Source organism: Pleuronectes platessa, chromosome 6 (genome assembly GCF_947347685.1).
Source record: "Pleuronectes platessa chromosome 6, fPlePla1.1, whole genome shotgun sequence".
In the NCBI taxonomy this organism is placed as follows: Eukaryota; Metazoa; Chordata; class Actinopteri; order Pleuronectiformes; family Pleuronectidae; genus Pleuronectes; species Pleuronectes platessa.
This window is the reverse complement of record NC_070631.1, coordinates 20,507,734-20,530,293: the sequence shown is the minus strand read 5'-3', so window position 1 is coordinate 20,530,293 and position 22,560 is coordinate 20,507,734. Positions and strand designations below refer to the sequence as shown.

Sequence of the window (22,560 nt, the reverse complement as noted above, 5' to 3'; positions counted from 1 at the left end):
TACAAGGGGCCCCTATTGTAAGTATCTATTTATAAATATAAATCTCTCTCTCTCTCTCTCTCTCTCTCTCTCTCTCTCTCTCTCTCTCTCTCTCTCTCACACACACACATACATACTCACACATGCACAAACACACACACACACACACACACAAACACACAAACACACACACACTCGCGTCACGTGACGGCTCTCTGTTTACTCCCTCCTCTCACCTAATTACCGCTACAGGATAACTAGTCGTTCACGGAGGAAACCACATTTAGAAAGCGTAAAACCCAGAGAGTAGCGTCGCGTCTGTTGCTTGGATCCATCCATCGAGTCAGACCACCGGGATACAGGTTCTTCTACAGACCGAGCGTTCTCCACTGCTCTCCGGGTTCAGACTGGATGATGCACCGGTGTTAGTTTGGCCGTGTGTTTCGGAGTGGAGGCTTTCTTAACTATAGTAGGGAGAATCTGTTATAAAATGCTAAAGTATGTTTCTCATGGAGGCCATGAATCCATCAGGCTTTAATATAACCTTAAATCAAGGGTACGTGGGTCCTTGTCCAATTCTACAGCCACTATGTTTACATTGATGAGGACGTGGTTCAAACAATAAGGTGACTTACACAACAGGTAAACCAGTTTGACTAACATAATACATCTTTGTTTGCATGTAGCTTAATGCTTTAATTCATTCACCTGAGGATAACAGTGTTGTTACACACAAAATGTCTGTTTCAAGCCATTGATAAAACACAACTGGAGAAAAGGTCAAGTCTGGAAACCTTTTTTGAAACTCCTGTGAAGATGAAATGCCACAAGTCATATGATGGGGCCTAGTAGGATTATCAGAAGTATGGAGTGTTGTGTGACAGTGTAGCAGGATTATGCCTTCACACTTTGCCTTAATTTTACATAATCATAAACCTCACTCATAAACATAGGTGCAGCTGGCAAATAATGCGGAGAACGAAGAGACTCCTTTACAAACTTTTGTGAAAATGAATATATGTAGAGCATAAGCTTATATTATGAGGAACATTTAAAGGTTCCACACCAACAGCCCACATTTCATGTTTATTCCATGTTTTTTTTAAATCAAAGACGTGTTTTTGTTTTATTTAAAAGAAAGGGTCATGTCATGTAGCAATTAAGTAATTCGATAAACCTTTTTTTAAATAAAAGGGATACATGTTATTACAGACAAAACATGAAAGGCTGTTGGTGGTCTAATCCCCGGTACCTTCAGTCAGTCCAAGTGTCCTTGAGCAAGATTCTGAACATTTTAAGGCTCTGTGGTGTTTTTTTTTAAAGCGCTGCTAAGAATGTGTGTTTGAATGGGTTCATGCGACTTGTTTTGAGTGGTTGTTAAGACTGGACAAATCCTATATAAAAACAGTATATTTAACCCGTCGACGGATCCAGTTGAAGCGGATTTATGTTCAACAGTGGATGCTTACGGCAGCCTCTGCCCCATCATGGTCAGTCATATATTAACCACTCTTGGTTGTGAAACAACTGACCGTTTGCATTATAGCTGTAAAACATCAGCCTCAGGGATTATCTTTACCACTGTTCAATCAGGCTTGTTTTCTCTGCAGGTTGTGAAGCTGTGGAAGTCATGCCTTTTGTGGAGTTCATAGCTGGGAGCATTTCAGGTACAACGAAATTGATTAAATAGAGTATTATTTGTATAGTAGTATTACAGTTGTATACATGTGCAGAAATAACATTTGTTTCCTGATTATTGTATTGTAGGTGCACTGGGACTTGCACTTGGACATCCATTAGACACTGTGAAGGTTGGATAACACAAACTAATTCATAAACATGATGAGTTGCATAAAACCAGCTTTTTCTCTGACACATTCTGTTTTATTTGTAGGTGCGTCTGCAGGCCCAGTCCATGTATAAAGGGATACTTCACTGTGTGGCTAAAACGTACTCTAATGAAGGGGTAAAGGCCACACACCTTTCAACTGTTTCACAACACATCACCGCATTAATAGCACCAGCCTCCACATATTGATGCTCACTTACTGTTTTCATTTGTTTTTTTACATCAGCTCCATGGTTTCTTCAAGGGCATGGCATTTCCTGTGCTGACAACCGGCATCATCAACTCCATCGTTTTTGGCTCTTACTCGAATGCCTTAGATTACCTTACTCAGTCTCAGCGCTGTGACCGAAGCAAACCGGCCTCGACAGCACACGTCTTCACTGCTGGCTGCTTCTCAGGTCTGATGCAGGTAAGAAGACATCATGTTCACTGGCTGCTTTCATCCAAAGCCCTTGGAAGGATGATGGCTGCAGATATTACTGGCATGACGACTGTAGGGCTCCTCAGTATTATAGATATGACCATTCCCATACCGTGACAATTCTCCATTCATAACGGCAGCAGCAAATGACTTCTTGTCTCATTTAGGATGTGTGTGTTCCAGAGCTGCTAAAGAGTAGGTGAAGGGGTTGTGGGGAAATAAGATTTAATCTGGCCCATTGAGGTCCTAGTGTTCACTTGCAACCCATTGAAGAAGGGTTGGTCAGAATAAGAGACTGTACATAAAGATGGACTACACTTCCTCCCACTATCAAGAAGTAGTAGCGACACCACCAATCGCAAGTCAGTCTCATCTGTACATCCAGTTTCACCCTGTTTTATAACATCAACATAAACTTATCTGAGAAATCTATTTTTGGACAGACATCAATGTGATGAGAACAAATTAAAGTGACAGAAAGCATTGTTAAAAAAAATCAACTCCATTAACAGGAAGGAGGATGTGTTTACCTCCAGAGGGTGATTGAGATACTTTGGCTTGACTTTTAAGGAGCCGGCACATCGTCCATCTTTATATAAAGTCTATTGTCTGAACACGGTTGAGAAGGTGAAGTGTTGCGCAGCAGGTGCTGAGGAGAGATTGAGGGCTCATGAAAACCACAAGGGTAGCGATCAACTATGTTAAAGGGATAGTTCACCCAAAAATGAAAATTCACTCATTCTCTACACACCACTATGCCGATGGAGGGGTCGGTCAAGTGTTTGAGTCCATGAAACACTTGTGGAGTTTCAGGGGGGGGAAAGCGTGCAACGCAGCGCCAAATCCAAAACAAGTGAAGTAAATGAAAAGTAAAAGAAAAGAAAAAAACATAAAATGCCTCCATCATGCTCGTGTGGTGTCATCCAAGTCTCCGTAAACCCAGACATGCATATTCTTCTTGAAACAGCATTATTGACAGCATGTTTTGAGCCTAAGTGTCCTCTGTTGTCCTCCTCTGGAGACGTGTTTATGCAGGGATCACTGCGGACATTAAGGCCAAAAACATGATGTGCATGATGCCGTTCCGAGTCGAATTTCCCCGTCGGGGCTCACGGACACTTCGATGACACCAAATTGTATTGGATTTGGCTGCAACGCTCTTTACCCCTGACACTCCAAAACTGTTTTGTGGACTCTAACACTTGACCCACCCCTCTATCGGAATAGTGGTGATTAGATAATGAGTGAACCATCCCTTTGAGTCGGCAGCAGTGAAAATGTGGGCCATCCACTAACCAGAAGGTTGGTGGTTTGATCCCTGGTTCAGTGTCCTTGGCTAAGATAGATAGATAGATAGATAGATTACTTTATTCATCCCCGAAGGGAAATTAAGTCGTCATAGAAGCCGGTATATTTGAATACAATAGAATAAAATAAAAATATTGAGGTAGAAAGAATAAAAACAGAAACACAAGATAAATAGGTAGATAAGGTGCAGTGGCAAGATGATGGTAATAGTACTGATGATATGATGGTAATGTTATTGTTAGACAGTATATAAAAATAGTACAGTATATATAGTATATAATATAACATAATATATATTTATATATGATAGTAATTATACCAATATAATAGCAGCATATAGTAATAATGGCAGCAACAGTATATATAATAATAATAGTAAATATAATAATAATAACATGTACACATGTATAAATATGTGTATATAGACTTATATATACAGGGAATATACAAAGAGTATGATATAATATGATATGATATATAGTAGAGGTATAAATATAAGTATTTGACTATACAATAGATAATATAATATACTATGAGTGTAAGAATATGTAGACAGAGTGTGCAAAAGACAATATTATTGTATAAAATGATATATAGTATCAATATGGTTTATATTAACACATATCACATATGATGTGAAGTAAGTGTTCCAGTATATGGAGCGGAGTGTTGTACAGGGTACACAGTGCAAGGAGACAGGTATGTTTAGTGCAGTTCTGTGATGGTGGCTCTGACAGAGGTAGATGTGTTCTACAGTCTTATTACGGTTGGGAGGAACGATTTTCTGTATCGTTCCTTAGAGCAGCGGGGTTGAATGAGTCTGTGGCTGAAGCTGCTCCTTAGCTTGTCCAGTGTTTTGTGGAGGGGGTGAGAGGGATTGTCCATGATTGCCAGTAGTTTTGCCAGCATCCTGTCCTCCACCACCTCCTCCAGGATGACAAGCTTAGAGCCAACCACAGATTCTGCCTTTCTGATGAGTTTTTTCAGTCTGTTGGCGTCCTTTGCCTTGATGCCCGCACCCCAGGACACCACAGCAAAGAAGATGGTGCTCGCCACAACAGACTTGTAGAACTGAATTGGCTGTGCCACCTGTGTCTGATTGGTTTATGAAAGAGAAAATGCAGCACCGGCACTGTATGAATGTGTGAATACCATAACTGTACTGTGAAGCACTTTCAATGGTCATCAAGACTATAAAAAGGGTTATATAATGAAATACAATTTAAGGTTGATAGTTACTGTTTTCAAATGGTAATTGACCCTGGTTCTCATGTTCAGGCTGAAACAATATTTCAAAAATTCCTCGTCATTGACACAAGTGTAAGTCAAAGTTAAATGTGTAACTGATTTGGAAGGCGATGGTCAGGGACTCATTAACATCAACAGGACTCAATCAGAGGTAAGCATGAACACCATACCGTTGTCAATAATAAACCCAACCTTTAGCCCTGTACATTCATTATCAGGGACCAAGGTGATTAATCCAAATTAAAAAATGAATCCTGCTGACCTGGTGCTGGAGGAAAGTTTAGCAGGTCATCAAACTCATCATCCTCAGTGGGTCAGGAATACTGTGTGCTGTCAGTCAGTATGTTATCTGACCACCAGGAGGCTTCCAAGAGGCTCGTCTGTACCAAGAGCTGACTGGAAATGTTCACAAAGGAACAGAGAGCTCTTCAGCAAAGAGAAAAGGAAGCACCTTAGCCTGTTGTCACTGAAGAGGATGTGTTTCATGAATGGGGTGACTGGACGATAGATGTCTCCTCTTCATAAGTTAACTCCTTGTAAAATAGAAGCAACACAAAAATAGGTTTTGGTGTGATCATTGTAGCACAGAAACATTTTTTCGGATCACATGCTTTGAGATAAATTGAGCCATAGACATTAGTGACAGAGTCACCAAGTAGCCAAAGCTACTATTATCAGAGGATGCAAAAGATTTACTTTTATAACAGGAATCATAACTTCTGCCTGGTCACTCTCCGACAGTATCAACTCATAGTTAGGGATCAAATAACCATTGTAATGTGGTTACAGTCATAGCCCTGTCCTACAGTGAATTCACTCTCACCAATTCAAACTGGAGAGTTGTTATCAGTTGGTGAAAACCTGTTTAACCCACAAGGAGCCAGCATGTGGGTTTCCATTGCAGCCCTGCGGATCAAGTTCCACCGTCAACAACGGAACAGGGTGGGATAAAAGGTGGAAGCATTTTTCTGTTTGTCCAAAACAACACGCTGGAGCTTAGAAAATTGTACAGTTTGAGCACAAGCTGAGCCTATATAAGCTCAAGCATAAATACTGTCTAAAATAAAAACAAATCCTCTTTTCATTTAGGTGGACTGACCCTTTTAATGATATCTTGTTTCAGGTGTTTGTTTGTGCACCTGTCGACCTGGTGAAGGTGCGTCTGCAGGGTCAAACATCTGCTCACCGATACCGTGGACCCATTCACTGTGTTTCCGTCATCCTGAAGGAGGAAGGACCCAGGGGTCTGTTCAGAGGAGGGCTGGCCCTCGCCCTGAGGGATGTACCCTGCTACGGACTCTACTTTCTGCCCTATGAGGTCACTCGAATGGCTCTGACAGGGAGCGGCAAAGAATCAGGTCAGCTCCAGAGCGATCGACTCAACAGCACTAACCCTAATGAAGCACTAAGTCACATCAGTTTGAGGCTTCAAACGGAATACTGCTCATTCAGTTTGAATGGGATGACCCCATGCGTTGCTGCACAGCAAAGTGGTTTTACTGCTTTGCTTTGTTTGCTTGCGTTTGCATGTGTTGTGTATGCATTACAAATACAGGTTCTGCCTGGGAGCAAATGGCAGAATGAGCCTGGAGAGAGGAGGAGGAGCTGATGAACCTGGAGTGTGTTTATTTGGTTGTGGACTTTGCTTTGAGCATTGCATAGACAGCCAGCGTGGCACATTATCACCAAAGCTATCTATGTTATCTGTTAATATAAAAGTGTGATTGGTTGTTGTCGCCATGATGTTTGCACCAGCACCAAGGGTCAGGCAGGCAGCCTACCCACTGTTAAGTGTTAAAGCAGCGCCTGCATGTGAGTGCTCTGTGGAACTTGTCACCAGGGTAGTCTGGGAGGTACGGTGGCCCATTACTGTCGGGAAAAAAGGTAGAAATCATAAAAATAAAGATACCCTAAAATAAAATGATGAGATACTAAAAGACTAAGTGAATGACTATCTGTCAAATTGAGTAAAGAATATGTTATACTTTTGATATAAGTCAAAGTGTTGTATTTTTTGTCTTCATTATGATTGTCTCATATTTTTGATTCACCATGAGGACATTTGGGGGTTTTCTTTTTTTTCCTCTACCTTTCTTCTTTTGGGGTTTCTTGGTAGAAAAGTGCTTTCATAAAAGACATCCCAGATATTTTTAAAAGGCCAAATATAACAAAATATAAAAACTACAGATCAATGTTCAGATTTCCAGTAGCTCTCCCAAATGTTATTTAAGTTAAATTTCACATTTCACACATGACTTTAGATTTGCATTAAGTCCTCAACTTTTCTGTCATCAGATACGTTTGCTATATTGATGGCCGGTGGCACGGCAGGAGTGGTGACCTGGATCTTTGCGACGCCCATGGACGTGGTGAAAGCCCGACTCCAGATGTCAGGGGCAGGTGGACGGGTATACAGCGGAGTCCTGCACTGCCTGAGAGTGAGCGTGAGAGAGGAGGGAGCCAGGGTCCTTTTCAAAGGCCTACTACTGAACGGCCTGAGGGCCTTTCCCGTCAACGCCGTCACCTTCCTAAGCTACGAGAGTCTGATGAAGATGTTCTGTCCACCCGCGAGATGACATGATGTCTGACAGTGACAAACTGTTTGTCCTGCCAACTGAAAAATCTTCTGTCCAGTCTGACTCTGGTGGCTGGAACACAGTGGAAGGCCAGGACATGTGGCATCTACTTCAAGGACATTGACTTAAAGCAGCGATTCAAATGACTGAGTATAGTGTGAATAGGGTTTCTCATAACGACAGCTTTAGAGGACTTTAGTTTATAATCTTAACTTTTGATTTTGATTAATTCCCAATACTCACATTAGCCTGGTTACACCATTAGCCTGGTGCCAAAAAGCTCCTCAAGAGTGAAACCAAAGTGTTTAGCTCACCTCCTGGTGGCTGGTGTCAGGCGTGTTGGTTTATCCTAAATAAGAGATGAGCCGGATTGGTCCAATTTAAGTATTTATTGAGATGCAATGAAAGTTGAACAGCATAGCTATGGACAATTATCACAGCCTAGGCTAAATCAGTTAGCAATGGGTAGTTAATAATGGCCCCGAACAAAAGGGGTTTGATATAATTATAACAGTAGATTTAATATGATTGGTTATAAAAGATTGGAGGAGAGTCACCGCAAATCAATTTGGTTCTCCCTTATTGGTCCAAAGCTGTAGTCCACCGCCTCTTGTCAAGGAATCCAGGAAGTGACAAGAAGCCGCTCTCCGTGACGCTACTACTCTGATAGTTGCTAAGCAAAATGTTCTCTTCATGAAAGGCCTTGACACAGCTAATGCCATGTGGGCCTTTGGAGAAAGGAATATGATGTTCCTGCTATATCCAAACAATGTCCTGTTGATGTAAATATTAGAATCCTCGAAACCAAAACAACGAAACAAAACAATGTCAACAAAGTCACTCTGTCCGACCTCCAGAACTTTCAGACAGCTGCATGAAATATATGTGATGTGAATGAATCTAGGGGAATAATGGTTTAATACCAAAAGTTAGAATTCAGAACAATTATAAGATTCATTATTAACACTATGCAGCAAGGGTTCTTTATAAATCATTTGTATAAAGGCCTTATAACTGTCCCAACCTGCTCAAGGCCCCCCCTCCTGCCTTTATTGAAAATAGTACGGTCAGACCCACACAACAGCTAAAATATTGAATTCTCACACTGGTTACATTATATGTCAGAAATTCCACCACCTCCATATAAGAAGATGTGACATATCAAAGTACCTAACAAACACATTCTCTCAAAGATGGCTTCTGTCATTGTAGGTAGTTTTTATCACAATGATGTTTGTTAAAGTGTTTTTCTGGTAAGTTTGGTTTCAATGAATTCTTTGATGCTCTAAAAACGTCACGAATGGTCGAGCACATATGGCTGTACCTTTAATGAGGCGGCAGTGGGTTAGAGTTGTTGTCCTGCAACCAGAAGGTCGGCGGTTCAATCCTCAGTCTTCCCCATCTGCATGCTGGGCAAGATACTGAACCTCTAAATGGCCCCTCACAGATGTTGAAAGCACCAATTGTAAGTCGCTTTGGATAAAAGCATCTGCCAAATGACATGTAACGATATCAACACACAAACTACATGAATTTGACCCTTGAGGCAGCACTTCAAACACTAAATAATGGAAGATGAGTGTACAAAGATGTTTGTATGGTATCAGCATTAAATCATAGTGTTGCTTTTTATAAGCATTTTACTGAGAAACACTCAGACAATGAGAGGAAACATGTAGAATGAACGTGTTTATTACGTAAATTCATAAAATGTTCTAATCAGAAAAGAATGAACAAGTTTTGCTGAGGCACAAAAAGTAAAAAAAGGTAAAGAAAGTAAAGCAAACATAAAACATTTGTTAAAAATGCATTTGAAAAGACAATTTGTGTTACAATGATGACCACAGATGTGTCCTATCAGAGACCTGATGGACTTTGTCACTCACTAACAAATCAAGTAGAAGATAAACTGAAAGAGGCCTGGACACATGAGCAGAGCAGCAGACTAATTTGATTGAAGCTGCCATGTCAGAATAACATTATCATGATTGGATTATTAGCTCCCTGCAGTTTATGTTTGGCAAGATAATAAAAGTGGCACTTATGTGTTGTAGAAGAACAGAAAGGGAGTCGTTTCAGCTCTCATCCTGAAATCCTGAACGTTAAGAGTAGGCCACGCAATAGCACATAGAAGTATGTTTGACATTAAATTAAAAGGGGTCATATAGCGTTTTAAGAAAACCAGTAAAACTAAGTTTCGTATTTGTTTATGATAACACAGCAATCACCTGAGATATTGGTACAATGTGACATCAGTCAGATGACTACTAAATAAACATGATTTACTTTGTCTGGAGGTAAAAACGAATGAGCACACTTGTTACGTTGCTTTTAATCTCTCTTTGCACAAGGAGCAAACAACTGGAAAAGAGACAAAAAACAATTTTGCCGTTTTAAAAAGTTGCCTTAAGCTAGGCTAAGCTTTGCCTCGACAAACCTCCAAACAGCGTCACACCTCAGGCCTTTGTGCCCTGTTCACAACTCAAACATTACATTGTATGACACAGTGTCTGTTACACTGTCACAACGGTCAAATCTTACAGCTTCGGTGCTCCTTAGATATTCACTGTTGCACACTGTACATTCAGCAGCTGATGTACCACAGATGAGATCAAAGCTTACAGAAGCCCCTTCCTTCAGAGAACCCTGAGCTCCCTCGTTTCACAAACCAGTTTTCACCAAAGCAAAGAATCAGGGAGGATTATAAAGGGCAAAGAAACTGTTCCACAGGACTAGTGTTGACATGGTCAGACCAGTGACCTGAGCCAAGCCACACACAAAAGTCTTCTTGTAGCATTAAGACATGACATTGACACTGAATATAAAAAAACATTAGTGGTTTTTCTTTAAAGCAATTTAACGAAACTATTGCACCTTAAAAAAATATTCTGGGCCATCTCTCATCTCCCATTACTTCAGTGGCTTAAACTGCCGGAAACAGGCGCAGCAGGTTTAACAGGAAAGCTGAAGTGAAATCAGTTCAAATGTCTTTGACAGAATAAAAAACTCATCTCCAACATTCAGTGTGAAAACTTTTCAAATAATTCAGAGTGTGGTCCGGTTCTGGAAGCTGGTGATCATGAGGAATATAAACCGTTTGGCCGTGTTTCAGTTCAGTCAGGGGAACTTCACAGTCGTTGCTCAGATCAGGAGATTGTGACAGGCTTTGTTTTTCTGTCCATGAAAATCAATGAAAAGGTCCGCTCTGTAGGATTTACACGGATCAAACAACAGAAATGGAATATCATGTTTATAACTATGTTTATATTTGTATGTTTCAACAGCAGCCGGGGAGGGGTAGGGGGCAGTTGTTTGCAGTGTGCAACTTAACTGCTAAATGCCACTAAAAGCTGCACACTGAGAATTTTAGCTGCATGGACTTTCAGACCAATGGAATCAATCACCGCAAAGGTTGCATATTGATGCTTCTCTTTTGTAAATATCCAGTCCCATCTGGACAGCCACAGGCGAGCAAACAGATCATCGTTCATAATTTGATCCCATTTCTAGCAGCATGTCTGTCTGTCAAGTGCCGAAATCTTTGTGAGTCTGAGCAGCGAGGAAGTCCCGGTCGTCCGGTAGTGGTTTCTGGTTCTGCTCGGCAGCCATCTTCTGTAAGCTCCGTCTCTGGATCTGTCTGGCCTTGTTGTAAAAGAAGACCCCGGTGAACACGAAGACGGTGCCAGCAGCGTTGACGACTGTGATCTTGTTACTGAACACGATGATGCTCATCCATACTGAGAGGGCGTGCTTGACAGTACTGGCGACACTGAGGGAGGAAGAAAGTATAAGCGTTGTTACCATTGCTGTTAAGATCAAATCAAGTCAGTTCCTGGTCTCAGTAAGATCATTGTCTGTTATGAGAAACATGGTTTGGATGCTTCCTTCACTCCCTTTTTAAACTAGTTAATCTAACAGTAATTACCTCCTTCTGAAGTCAGTGAGCATTAGTACAGTTCTTCCATTATGGGGCTGCAACTCACACATTTAGGCTTAGGCTGCTTTCAGACATGCATTGTACTCCGGAGATCCTCCAAAGGTGGTCTATGTGAGAACACAAATGTGAGTGTCTCCAGACAGTTCTCTGGTAAAAACTCTGCAGAATGTCTAGAGGTGCCAAGGAGAATCTCCTTCTGCATGTGTAAAAGGCAAACTCAAGAGAAAGTTCAGACCCAAATCTGCAGACATCCTCCTCACTTCACATCTGAAAACGGCTTTAGTAATTAAGTAGCCAAAAATATTATGGAAAATTTAATTGATTGTAACTCCAACTGGCAAGATTGTGGTTTGCTGAATAAGAATTAATGGAGGAATAGCTTTTGTTGCTAATCATTGGATTTCCTTGTTTTAAAAATGTGATGATGCCCAGACAGCTCTGGAGAATTATTTGCAAATAATTCAAGATATTTGTAATACCTCTTTGTGTCGAGTGGGTTATGACTCTGTCTCTCTATTTATACCCCCTTTCAACATTGAAATTAAAAACAAGAAAAAAAATACTGTCATAATTATTATATCTACCACCAACAAGTAACACTGAAAACATAACAACAATAAAACAATTGAAAGGCTAATGAATAAAAGTATGTTTTCAGATAACTTTTGAAAACTTGTATTGAGAGGGAGAGTCGGAAGGGAGGGAGAGAGTTCATGACTTTTGGAGCAGTGACGGAGCCAGCCCTGAACAAACTGATGGTTACAAGTGCGGTGATTCAAACATCTCAATCACAGCAGTTTCCAAACTCAAGAATCACGTGGCATGAGTTCACAAAGAACAGTGGGATTTAAAAAGTGCAATCAAAGGTGGCTCGTCAATCAGAGAGTTAAGAGGAAATCGGTGTCACAGTAGTTTGTAGAGAAGTATGAATGTTTATGTAAAGTAGTTTGTCGACCATGCAAGGTACCACTACCACTGACAGTCTGGTCCTTAGCTTTAGCAGATTTGAGAAGTGAGCTTCTGATGCTTTCATTTTAAAAGCTTGAATTCCTCAAATCCAGACATAGGCCATTATGACAACAAAGACCTGTAAACAGACTTGATGTATAAAATAGGCACAGTTCCCCTTTAAGACAGGAGAAGCTGAGGGTGTACATTGTGCGTGTCAGAAATCTGCAGACACACTTTGTTGGCATCTAAAAAACCGCACCATGAACTCAACTGCATTGGAGATAGCGTGATCATACTAGTGTAGTATTACCTGTAGCTGGTACAAAGGAGTGGTTACACAGGTTTGCACAGGTTTCCTACCTGAATGTAACAGGGGAAATCCGACCCATGAGAGCATAGGCGGTGACGCTCTGCAGGTGGAACAGGCCGCCGTCAAATAGCAGCAACAGGACTATGTCTTGACTGAAGATAAAGCTTCGCCCATTCTTCCCGAGCACTGGAAGGTCCTGAAAACACAGACACACTCTGTGCCATTTACACTCATACAACAGCATTCACCTTTAGTCCTACATGCAGAAAACCAGTCCCAAAATTAACTTAATTATAATTTGTACAGTAATTACCCAGGTTCAGCCCTGCAAATTATGTAGTGCAATTATAATTGTCACAACATGTCCATGTACACCTACCATGAGGAACACCCAGGCAGGTATAAGCATGATGACTGCTGCTGCACTGGTGTAGAACTGCAGCTCTGGAGGGCTAAAATACATTCATTAGATCATTAATGAGTGTCTATTTATACAGAGAGGTGCCATTTTACATTTACAAATGGAAAGTGTCACAGTATTTTACCTGAACTTGTATGTGTCTCCACTGAGCAGCTTTTTAGAGAACACGTTCTGTAAACTGAAATCAGAGATTAGCGGTTATATGACTGAGATCAAACTGTTGGGGGCGTGGCTGTGTTGTTTGCTGCAGTACCAGTCCATGACGTTGGTGGAGAGCGCGGCGGAGAAGCCAAGCATGTTGAAGCTGACCTCTGTGGCTGTGCACAGGGCCAGGCCGGCCATGACAGGGAACAAGGACAGGTTCACCCACAGCCCTGTAGTTTGCAAACACAATGAATAGGTTGAGAACTCTTAAATGCCACATCACTCATTACCTCATTTTTAACGGAGCGCTTCTGGTATTATTACACGTGGTATTCAAGCATTTGTTCCAGTTGGAGAAATGGTTTCAAACTTTCCAAAGTGTATGCCTTGGAATGTAATTTTTTAAGCTGATGTTTTTCTGACAGTTGTGCTTTGCAAAACAATGACATCAAACTCTACACTGCTGGAAACAATGAGGGGGAGTCATGTCAGAGAGGAAGAAAAGTCCAAAGCATGGAATCACACTATTCCATGCTACAGCTTCCCAACGTCTGATGCTGAAAGTTAATATCCTGTTATAGTAACCTTACAGATTTTGTTATTTGAAAAATAATTGATGCTGTAAATATTGTGCAATTTCTACCACAGCTAAGAGAATAGAGATTCACAGCACAATCACTAAATTTGTAGTTGAAGCTTTGCATCCCATTTTAAATAGCAGAATAACCTGAATTATGGAGAGTCACTTGCTTTCCAGGAAGTTAGTGTCACTTGTTGTCAGACAGATCTAAAGTTATCTCTAGATAATGCGAGTGGGTTAAAGGTGGTTTCTCCTCCAGGGCTTAAAACAAGAAATCCGAAACTATGTTCATACAAGAAACAGGAAAAAGTGTGTTCTTGCTGACGGGGGAAATGTTCTTGTAAAAACAGCTCAGAATTATATATTGTCACAGATCCAGCAGCATTATGGATCGTGGTGGCAGCTGATGGTAGATTATGATTTCCACCAGATTGTTTAGATATACAATATGCCCACTCACATGTACACCTGTCAGACATGTTCTTATATAGAAGTACTTTAAACATTAATAAACCTCTTCATTTATGTCTTTTCTCATGAATGTTGTAAATACTGTTATTTGGTTTTATCTGACCTTGTGTATATAAGCTATATATGGGATAATAATTTGATGGAATGATATTTTGCCATTATTTTGGGAGTTACATGACACCTTGGTTAAAATATATCAACAGATACCATTCTCGACAGCTGGTATTACCACATTTCTTGAACTCATACCTGTGTACTCCCCGAGGATCAGCCGGGACATGATGACAGTGAAGATGGGCGCTGAGCTCTTCACCGTCTCTGCAAACGACACTGCCACATTCTTCAGGCTCACCAGGCCCAGAACCACGCTGGTGAACCTGACCAAGAACCGGCGAATTTAAAAGATCCATGATTACGTTTCCACTGCTTTCTTATACAAAACTGTTGTGATTGTCTAATTTGGGTTGCATCACTACAAAAACACTGGTAAAAGCCTCAGGAGTGTTTATTTACACACGCATACATATAAGAGACATGTGTCTTTGAAGTAATCCTGCAGTTTGTCGAAAGATGAGCTTACCTGATGAGTCCAACAAATAACATGATCATGAGGAAGTTGGGAGGGTACTCGGTTCTGGACTTGTGCTGGTACAGGCAACAGGGGACATACATCTTCAGGAAGCCAATGACCGTGGTGGACACCATCTGAACAGCACCTGGGGAGCGTGAGAGAGACACAGTAGAGCTACAGCAGCCGACCCCTGCAACGTCAATGTCAAACAAGCTCCTTGTGTAAACACCTGAAACTAATTCACTATCACCTTGTTCTTCCCGAAGACAAAGCTCACAGGCTCATTCCAGTTATAGTTAGTAGCTGCAGCTCTACCTGCTGCAGGCTGTGTTCTTTAGAATCAGTCTTTTATTTCCATTTATTAAAGTCAGTGAGAATTATCCTGCAGTGACACATAAATGATTGAGGTAGTAAATCCACCATTGTTAACTATGTCATATTATATTATATTGAAGCGTAAAAGTGAAACTGTTTAAGGCTGTAAGATTCTGAATAAAGACAGTGAGCAAACTTTTGGCATGTGGCAGAAAGTCTGGTTATTGAGGTTTCCCTGAATGCATCAGTTGTGCAGACGATTTGTCTCGAGCAGGTTTCACATCTCAGCATGTTGTTTTATAAGCCTGGAAGAAAGTCAGTCTGAGCACTCGTGGCATGCCACAGTTATGATCATCATGCATATGCATGATTCATTATACTGCATTAATTCTAGTAAATATCAATATGAATAGTAGCAGAAATATAGTTTGTCCTTACCCAGCATGCTGGGCTCCCCCTCCAACAATGACAGGATGTATTTGTTGAGGAACAGAGTGCAGAAGCTGAAGAAGTACCAGAGGCCCAGGTAGGTGAGTGAGCGCCAGTTCCACACACCAGACTCAGCCTCGATGACTGTGGTCTCTGTGACTGTGATCTTCAGGACTTGTTCCCCTGGCTGGCTCTCGCTGCGGGCCAGCACCACTCGCTCCTGCCGCGTGCTGAACGGCAACAGGAGGCGCCACAGCGGATGCCTGGCAGAGTGCCGGCTGTCGGACATCCTGCTGCGTGCTCCCTGAGGGCCCTCAGGGGCCCTTCAGGTGAGTGATAAGATGAGGAGCTGATTCCGTTTTTTTTTTTTTTAAAGGTTAGTCCATTTTTTGATTGGTACAGCAGGAGATGATGATGATGATGGGAGTGCTTCAAGGACTGGTTCTCTTCTGCTGCAGCTGGAAATAATAAAACACATTTGCTGTGAGGTGAGAGGAAATCAGGGACTTCAAAGCAGTTTATAATTATTACAGTTCTGTTAATATGATCTGTTTTGTCTGATATTTCATATAAAATCAGTCACGATTTTTTTTAATGATTAACACTGTATTATTTTTTTTAACATTAAGATAAGATGAGATAAGGCATATCGTGATGATAGCAATGTCCCCAACTCTCATGCTGTGCTGAGGAATTTATTGCATTATTTTATGTATATGTTAACTGATTCAAAAAAGGTCATCATCAGGGACTTAACTGATAAAACAAGGAATGACACAAGGTCTTGTTGTGTCACTCAAGAAGTGACTAATCTTGTTTTGACCTGCGAGTCAGAAAGAAAGCTTATAAGCATATTTGAAATGCACCCACAATACTTTGATTACCTACTTACAGGTATGTTGTATTAAACACATATGAACTGCATAGAAACACAGCAGTGTGGCAGAGAGAAACTGAGGACTTGGCTGAGATCAGAGACAACGGAGAACCTCCACTAACGGTGACACGGGTTACGTTTACTTTGAAGGCAAACACTGTGAAGTCTGCTCCAGCCACAGGTTCAGTGTGGTGAGCCTCTACCAGGAGGTACCAGCTTCAATCTAGGTAAGTGGGTATAGTGGGGTTCCGTGTATAGGCAATATGTAATTTTCCTTTCAAATTGATGCAAAAGTTTCGTTTTCACTTCTAAGTTGTTTGTAAGGGTCTACAGAACAATTTTGGTCCGAGGGCCAGACATGCCGGTCAAAATATTGCCCTCTACGGGGCGTTGTTGGCTCCGAACCTACCACCAGCCTTAATAAAATATGGTAGCTGTTATAATTCTTGATCAGATTATCTGATCTGAACATAATAAGTATGTATTGATTCAGGATCAGGAGTAGCAACTGATATCTTTATAATATGACCGATATAACCTATATGTATACGAGTGAGGCAGGATTGGTCCACTGCTACCAGCTGCTTCTGTATGTGAGTTTATCTGTAGACATTCTTGGTCCAGTCCAGGCTTCTGTGTTGTAGGAAACTGAAAAGGTGAAATCCCAGTTCCATGGAAGGATGAGGTAGCAGTACGTGATGTGGGATTATGATCCAGGTTATCCAGGGCTGCAACTGTGAATATGCACTGACGCAAATTTGTCTGAAAAAATATTTTTTGCGCTGTTCCTTGTTCGATCTCCAATGGCCTTTGCAAAGCTAGCTTCAATGCTGAGGACCTTCTTATATGACACGCTCAGATTATATTTGTGTAAGAGTTCGACCAACTTCTTGTTTCTTGTTTGCAAATGCAGTTCGAGGGCCAGGAACACTGCACATGGAGGCTCATAATACAAGTTTGAGGAAAGAGAAGTCATATTTAGCATGGCCATCTGACTCACAGAGAGTATCTCCCGAGAATTCTCCTGTTCGGGTGATGATTTGGGTCCTGAAAGGAGATGACGGAAGAAATACTTCATACGTTGTGGAACAGATGATTCTTTGCAGTCTTTCGGAAATGAACCATCACAGGTACCTTTCTCTTCTGTCCAATCCGGAAAGTGTTTTAGGACTGTTTTCTTCCGGTTCACAGTCTTCTGGATTCCAGGTCGTTCAAATCGCTCCGTCATATCGGTCAGATCTTGTAATGCAAAGATGTTGCGACCTCCAGCAATTTCTTCCTGTATGAATTGGAGCAACTTATTTTCGGCTGTGACTTCAAAGTCTTCACTAGCTGTATCTCGTTTACAAATTGCATTGTAACGGCGTTTGAACCCTGTGTAGCAATTGCGATGATACTTGGCCTCAATAGTGACAAGATCTCCCTCTGAAAGGAGTGCCACAATACGATCTTCCCCCAGTGCAACTGCCATATCATGTACAGTGCCTTGCATAAGTATTCACCCCCTTTGGACTTTTCTACATTTTGTCATGGTATGACCACAGATTAAAATTTATTTCATCGTGAGTTCATGTAATGGACCAACACAAAATAGTGCATCATTTGGAAGTGGGGGGAAATATTACATGGATTTCACAATTATTTACAAATAAAAATCTGAAAAGTGTTGAGTGGATATGTATTCACCCCCTTTACTGTGAAACCCCTAACAAAGATCTGGTGCGACCAATTGCATTCACAAGTCACATTTGCAAGTCACATAATTAGTAAATAGGGTCCACCTGACTGCAATTTAATCTCAGTATAAATACACCTGTTCTGTGACGGACTCAGAGTTTGTTGGAGATCATTACTGAACAAACAGCCTCATGAAGACCAAGGAGCTCACCAAACAGGTCAGGGATAAAGTTGTGGAGAAATATGAAGCAGGGTTAGGTTATAAAAAAATATCCAGAGCTTTGAACATCTCTCTGAGCACCATAAAATCCATCATAAGAAAATGGAAAGAATATGGCACAACCGCAAACCTACCAAGAGGAGGCCGTCCACCCAAACTGAAGAGTCGGACAAGGAGAAAATTAATCAGAGAAGCAACCAGGAGGCCCATGGTTACTCTGGAGGAGTTGCAGAGATCCACAGCTGAGGTGGGAGAATCTGTCCACAGGACAACTATTAGTCGTCTACTCCACAAATCTGGCCTTTATGGAAGAGTGGCAAGAAGAAAGCCATTGTTGAAAGGGATCCATAAAAAATCCCGTTTGTAGTTTGCCAGAAGCCATGTGGGAGACACAGCAAACATGTGGAAGAAGGTGCTCTGGTCAGATGAGACCAAAATTGAACTTTTTGGCCTCAATGCAAAACGCTATGTGTGGCGAAAACCCAACCCTGCCCATCACCCTGAGCACACCATCCCAACAGTGAAACACGGTGGTGGTAGCATCATGCTGTGGGGATGCTTCTCTTCAGCAGGTACAGGGAAACTGGTCAGAATAGAGGGAAAGATGGATGGAGCCAAATACAGGGAAATCCTTGAAGAAAATTTGATGCAGTCTGCAAAAGACTTGAGACTGGGGCGGAGGTTCATCTTCCAGCAGGACAATGACCCTAAACATACAGCCAGAGCTACAAAGGAATGGTTTGGATTAAAGAATTTTAATGTCTTAAAATGGCCCAGTCAAAGCCCAGACCTCAATCCAATAGAGAATCTATGGCAAGACTTGAAGATTGCGGTTCACAGACGCTCTCCATCCAATCTGACTGAGCTTCATCTTTTTTGCCAAGAAGAATGGACAAACCTTTCCATCTCTAGATGTGCAAAGCTGGTAGAGACATACCCCAAAAGACTTGAAGCTGTAATTGCAGCGAAAGGGGGTTCTACCAAGTATTGACACAGGGGGGTGAATACCTATGCACCTAACAGATGTCAACTTTTTTGTTCTCATTATTGTTTGTGTCACAATAAAATTTATTTTGCACCTCCAAAGTACTATGCATGTTTTGTTGATCAAACGGGAAAAAGTTTATTTAAGTCTATTTGAATTCCAGTTAGTAATAGTACATAATGGGAAAAAGTCCAAGGGGGGTGAATACTTATGCAAGGCACTGTATCTGATGGGATAGTTCTACCTTCTGGAAAGAATGGTCTGCTCTTTTTGTTTCATCACCACAGAAGATACATATTTTACGATTTACAGGTGCACCAGTTTGGCAGGATCTTCCTGTGGCAGGAGACAATCCTTCAGAATAATGTTTTTTGCATTTTCAAGTGTTGTTGGCTGGTAAAGCTTAAGACACTTGTGCCGTGTGATGCATGGATTCTTCATCTGGAAGTTCTAAATTTGGGTGGGGAGCACCACCAATTGCTCGAAACTGACGTGCGAGGCTGATAAGATCTGTGAATGCTCCCTCTCTACGACTGACAATTGGATTAGCAACAGGGCAAACAAGTTTTTCCGTTGTTTGGTTTTGGCAAAGAATGCATAGCTTCCAATTCGTTGTCCCAGCCATCTCATAATACCTGTTACACTTAGTCTTTCACCCTTTTAGGGTTGGTTCAGCAGTAGCAGTAAAAGAAGGAATACTTACTTTCAATGTTCAGTGCAACTTATGCAGTCACTTCAAACAGTACAATGAGAACTTATTCCGTAAAGAGCCAAGTGGTTTAGTGAATTTTGATTACTGGGGGCATTAATGATGGAATTACTATATTCTTCAGGCATTTATTCACTCATCCTACATGGACTGAATGGACTTTCCAAATGAATAACACAGACGAATGAACTTTAATCTATCCAAGCAGGAGAATAGAGAAAATAGTGAAAAGAGAAATAGAAGATAAATAACTAAAGGGTATGAATTGTAAGATTGTAAAATATTCTTGACATACATCAAATTACTGTATATGAAATGGAATAAATAATAAAAACCTTCCCTTATTCAAAATACTCAGGACATTCTCCAAAGTTACTATAGCTATTACAATTATTTATTTAAAAAAAGGTATGAAAATTGGTAGCCACCTTATTTTTTTGCCATACCATAATTTTCATAACTTCCATATTTGAGCAAAAGTTCATTCCCAACATAGTACTGAGTTGCAATAGCAATCAAAAATGATATATCATCGCAAATATAAGAAAATTAAGACCCTTTTAAAAAATATATATTTCTGATTTTGGCCATTTTAGAAAATGGGCCCAAAACCAATTGTTTTTTATCTGGTTTCTTGGCCCTCAGACCAAAATTGTTATATAGACCATTATGTTCAATTTAGAAAATAAAATAAAACTTTTGCATCATTTTGAAATGACTGAGTGCCTAGGCACCCCACTAGTAGGGAAGGAAGTAAATAGATAGATAAATAAGTAGGTAGGCAAGGAAGTAAGCCAGTAGGTAAATGGATAGGTAAGATTAGATGTAGGTAAGTAAGTAGGAAAGCCAGTAAGTAAATTGATAGGTAGGTAAGTAAGTAGGTAATGACAGTAAGTCAGTAGGTAAGCCAGTAAGACACCAAACTGTCAGCTGTCTGTATTCAAGGGTTCAGTGTGTAAATGCTAGTTACATCTAGTGGTGAACTTGCGTGTTGCAGCTGAATACCCCTCACCTCACCCCCCCCCCCCCCCCCCTTCCAAACATGAGCGAGAACCTAAGGTAGCCTTCAGTTGTCATAAATAATCAAAAGGTGTTTAGTTTGTCCACTTTGGGCTACTGTAAAGAACATGTCGACCTCCATAGAGAGGACTCGCTCCTGATGTTAATATAAAGTACTCGAATATAAATGGTTCATTCCAGGGTAAAGAAAACAACAATTCATACAATTGAAAGGATTAAAAACTCGTGAAAACATCACAGCCTATCATTATCTAAATCTTACACAGACTGATGAAACAGACCAGAGATCAGATTTCAAAACAACCTCCAGTCACACAAATCTGTGCTGTCTCAACAACACAGGCTCCGTGTCAGCCACAGCTGTTTGTTTTGGAAACTATCTCTGCGGTTGGCTCAAGCCTCAATGACTTCAACTTTCACACTCTTACCTGTGTGTTGTTTTTGTGTGTGTGTGTGTGTGTGTGCGCGCCTCAGCCTGCAGCAGGAAACGAAGTGTGTGAGTGGACGAGGCGGCGGGCTGGAGGCAGCAGGGAGATGGTGTTTAAAAAAGGCGGAAGTTGCAGGTTTACGCTCGCTGCCAGCTGTTTGCAAGTGGTGACGGCGCAGCACACAGAGAGGAAGCCACCGAGCCGGGCGTGATGTCCGCCATGTTCCACAGCACAGAGAGGAGACTACACGTCCACACTCATGCAGCTTCTCCTCGGCTGGTAAATACACCAATGCTGCTGTCAGAGCGCTGCAGCTCAAAGCTAACGAGAAACTACCAGAAAGTCACAACTCCAACCTTTCAAAATAAAAGCCCCTCTCCTAAAATACTGTCAGCACGAACCCAGAGGCTAGATCTTGAAAGTACTTTTTATTAGTATTTATTTCCCTTATCTTTAATATGTTTATGTTTTTATTTTAAACAGCCGGAATCAACCCGGATTTAAAATAAATATGCTTTTAATTTTAAGATAAAGTATTGTTGTTTCCGGTAAGACATCTTTGAACTTGATGCAGCTGCCACGAGACAAATTGGCGATGCTGTAAATGATGCGTTCATTGTCTCCAGGTTAATTAGTTTATTCAGGTGTGGCGTGGACATTTGAATTTCCAATTGTAAATTAAATGTACAATTAAAAACTCACATTGTAATGTTGAGGCCAATGTTTGAAGAAGGAGACATAACTCGAAATCTTCGCCCGTTTTTATTTAATCATCCAAAACTGCAGGATTATACAATTTCAGAGACAACAGTGATATCCTCAATCTATAGAATTTAACAGAATTATCACTAAATGCTTGTCTTTCTACTGGTATGGTTCGGCATATATAATCATGATTTGCGGTGTTTTTATTGGTTTGCCTTTGTGTTTAATAATTTTTCTTTGTGTTTTTTGCATTTGCCATCGTTTTTCTTATTTGCCTATATGTTTACCTATTTGCCTCTGTGATTTTAATTTGCTGTTGTGTTTGTTTTTATTTGCTGCTGTGTTTCCTTTGTGTGTTTTGTGATTTGTTGTTGTATTTTGTGATTTGCACTCCAGGACCTCTTCTGTTACCAGCTCAATCTGAAGGGT

General features: G+C 41.0%; 2 protein-coding genes across 6 annotated transcripts; one reads left to right on the top strand and one right to left on the bottom strand.

The window, feature by feature from the left end:
• Positions 1-214: 214 nt before the first annotated feature.
• Positions 215-10,938, top strand: LOC128441752 (solute carrier family 25 member 45). Of its 2 annotated transcripts, none has more exons than XM_053423837.1 (7): positions 215-605; positions 1,590-1,646; positions 1,747-1,790; positions 1,874-1,945; positions 2,055-2,237; positions 5,929-6,163; positions 7,101-10,938. In XM_053423837.1, exons 2-7 carry the CDS (start codon positions 1,610-1,612, stop codon positions 7,379-7,381), a joined length of 852 nt encoding a protein of 283 aa, XP_053279812.1. In that variant the 5' UTR covers positions 215-605; positions 1,590-1,609; the 3' UTR covers positions 7,382-10,938. The 2 variants fall into 2 exon arrangements, with proteins under 2 accessions (XP_053279812.1, XP_053279811.1); XM_053423836.1 differs by having other exon boundaries at positions 215-621.
• LOC128441751 (solute carrier family 35 member E2A) lies at positions 9,052-21,740 on the bottom strand. 4 transcript variants are annotated; one of them, XM_053423834.1, is made up of 10 exons: positions 21,427-21,740; positions 17,388-17,666; positions 15,520-15,968; positions 14,776-14,911; positions 14,445-14,572; positions 13,254-13,374; positions 13,125-13,178; positions 12,959-13,031; positions 12,630-12,775; positions 9,052-11,150 (listed from the first exon to the last, which is right to left on the bottom strand). In XM_053423834.1, exons 3-10 carry the CDS (start codon positions 15,797-15,799, stop codon positions 10,907-10,909), a joined length of 1,182 nt encoding a protein of 393 aa, XP_053279809.1. In that variant the 5' UTR covers positions 15,800-15,968; positions 17,388-17,666; positions 21,427-21,740; the 3' UTR covers positions 9,052-10,906. The 4 variants fall into 4 exon arrangements, with proteins under 4 accessions (XP_053279809.1, XP_053279810.1, XP_053279807.1 ...); XM_053423835.1 differs by lacking the exon at positions 21,427-21,740 and having other exon boundaries at positions 17,388-17,434; positions 17,522-17,882; XM_053423832.1 differs by lacking the exon at positions 17,388-17,666.
• Between the last annotated feature and the right edge of the window lie 820 nt (positions 21,741-22,560).

Excerpts from the sequence above, each read along its gene's own strand:
- LOC128441751 (XM_053423834.1), bottom strand. The coding sequence starts at position 15,799 with ATGTCCGACAGCCGGCACTCTGCCAGGCATCCGCTGTGGCGCCTCCTG. Across the intron at positions 13,179-13,253 it reads TCCACCAACGTCATGGACTG|TTTACAGAACGTGTTCTCTA; the intron begins GTACTGCAGCAA and ends CTCTGATTTCAG. Across the intron at positions 13,032-13,124 it reads GGAGACACATACAAGTTCAG|CCCTCCAGAGCTGCAGTTCT; the intron begins GTAAAATACTGT and ends AATGTATTTTAG.
- LOC128441752 (XM_053423837.1), top strand. The coding sequence starts at position 1,610 with ATGCCTTTTGTGGAGTTCATAGCTGGGAGCATTTCAG. Across the intron at positions 1,647-1,746 it reads CATAGCTGGGAGCATTTCAG|GTGCACTGGGACTTGCACTT; the intron begins GTACAACGAAAT and ends ATTGTATTGTAG. Across the intron at positions 6,164-7,100 it reads AGGGAGCGGCAAAGAATCAG|ATACGTTTGCTATATTGATG; the intron begins GTCAGCTCCAGA and ends TTCTGTCATCAG.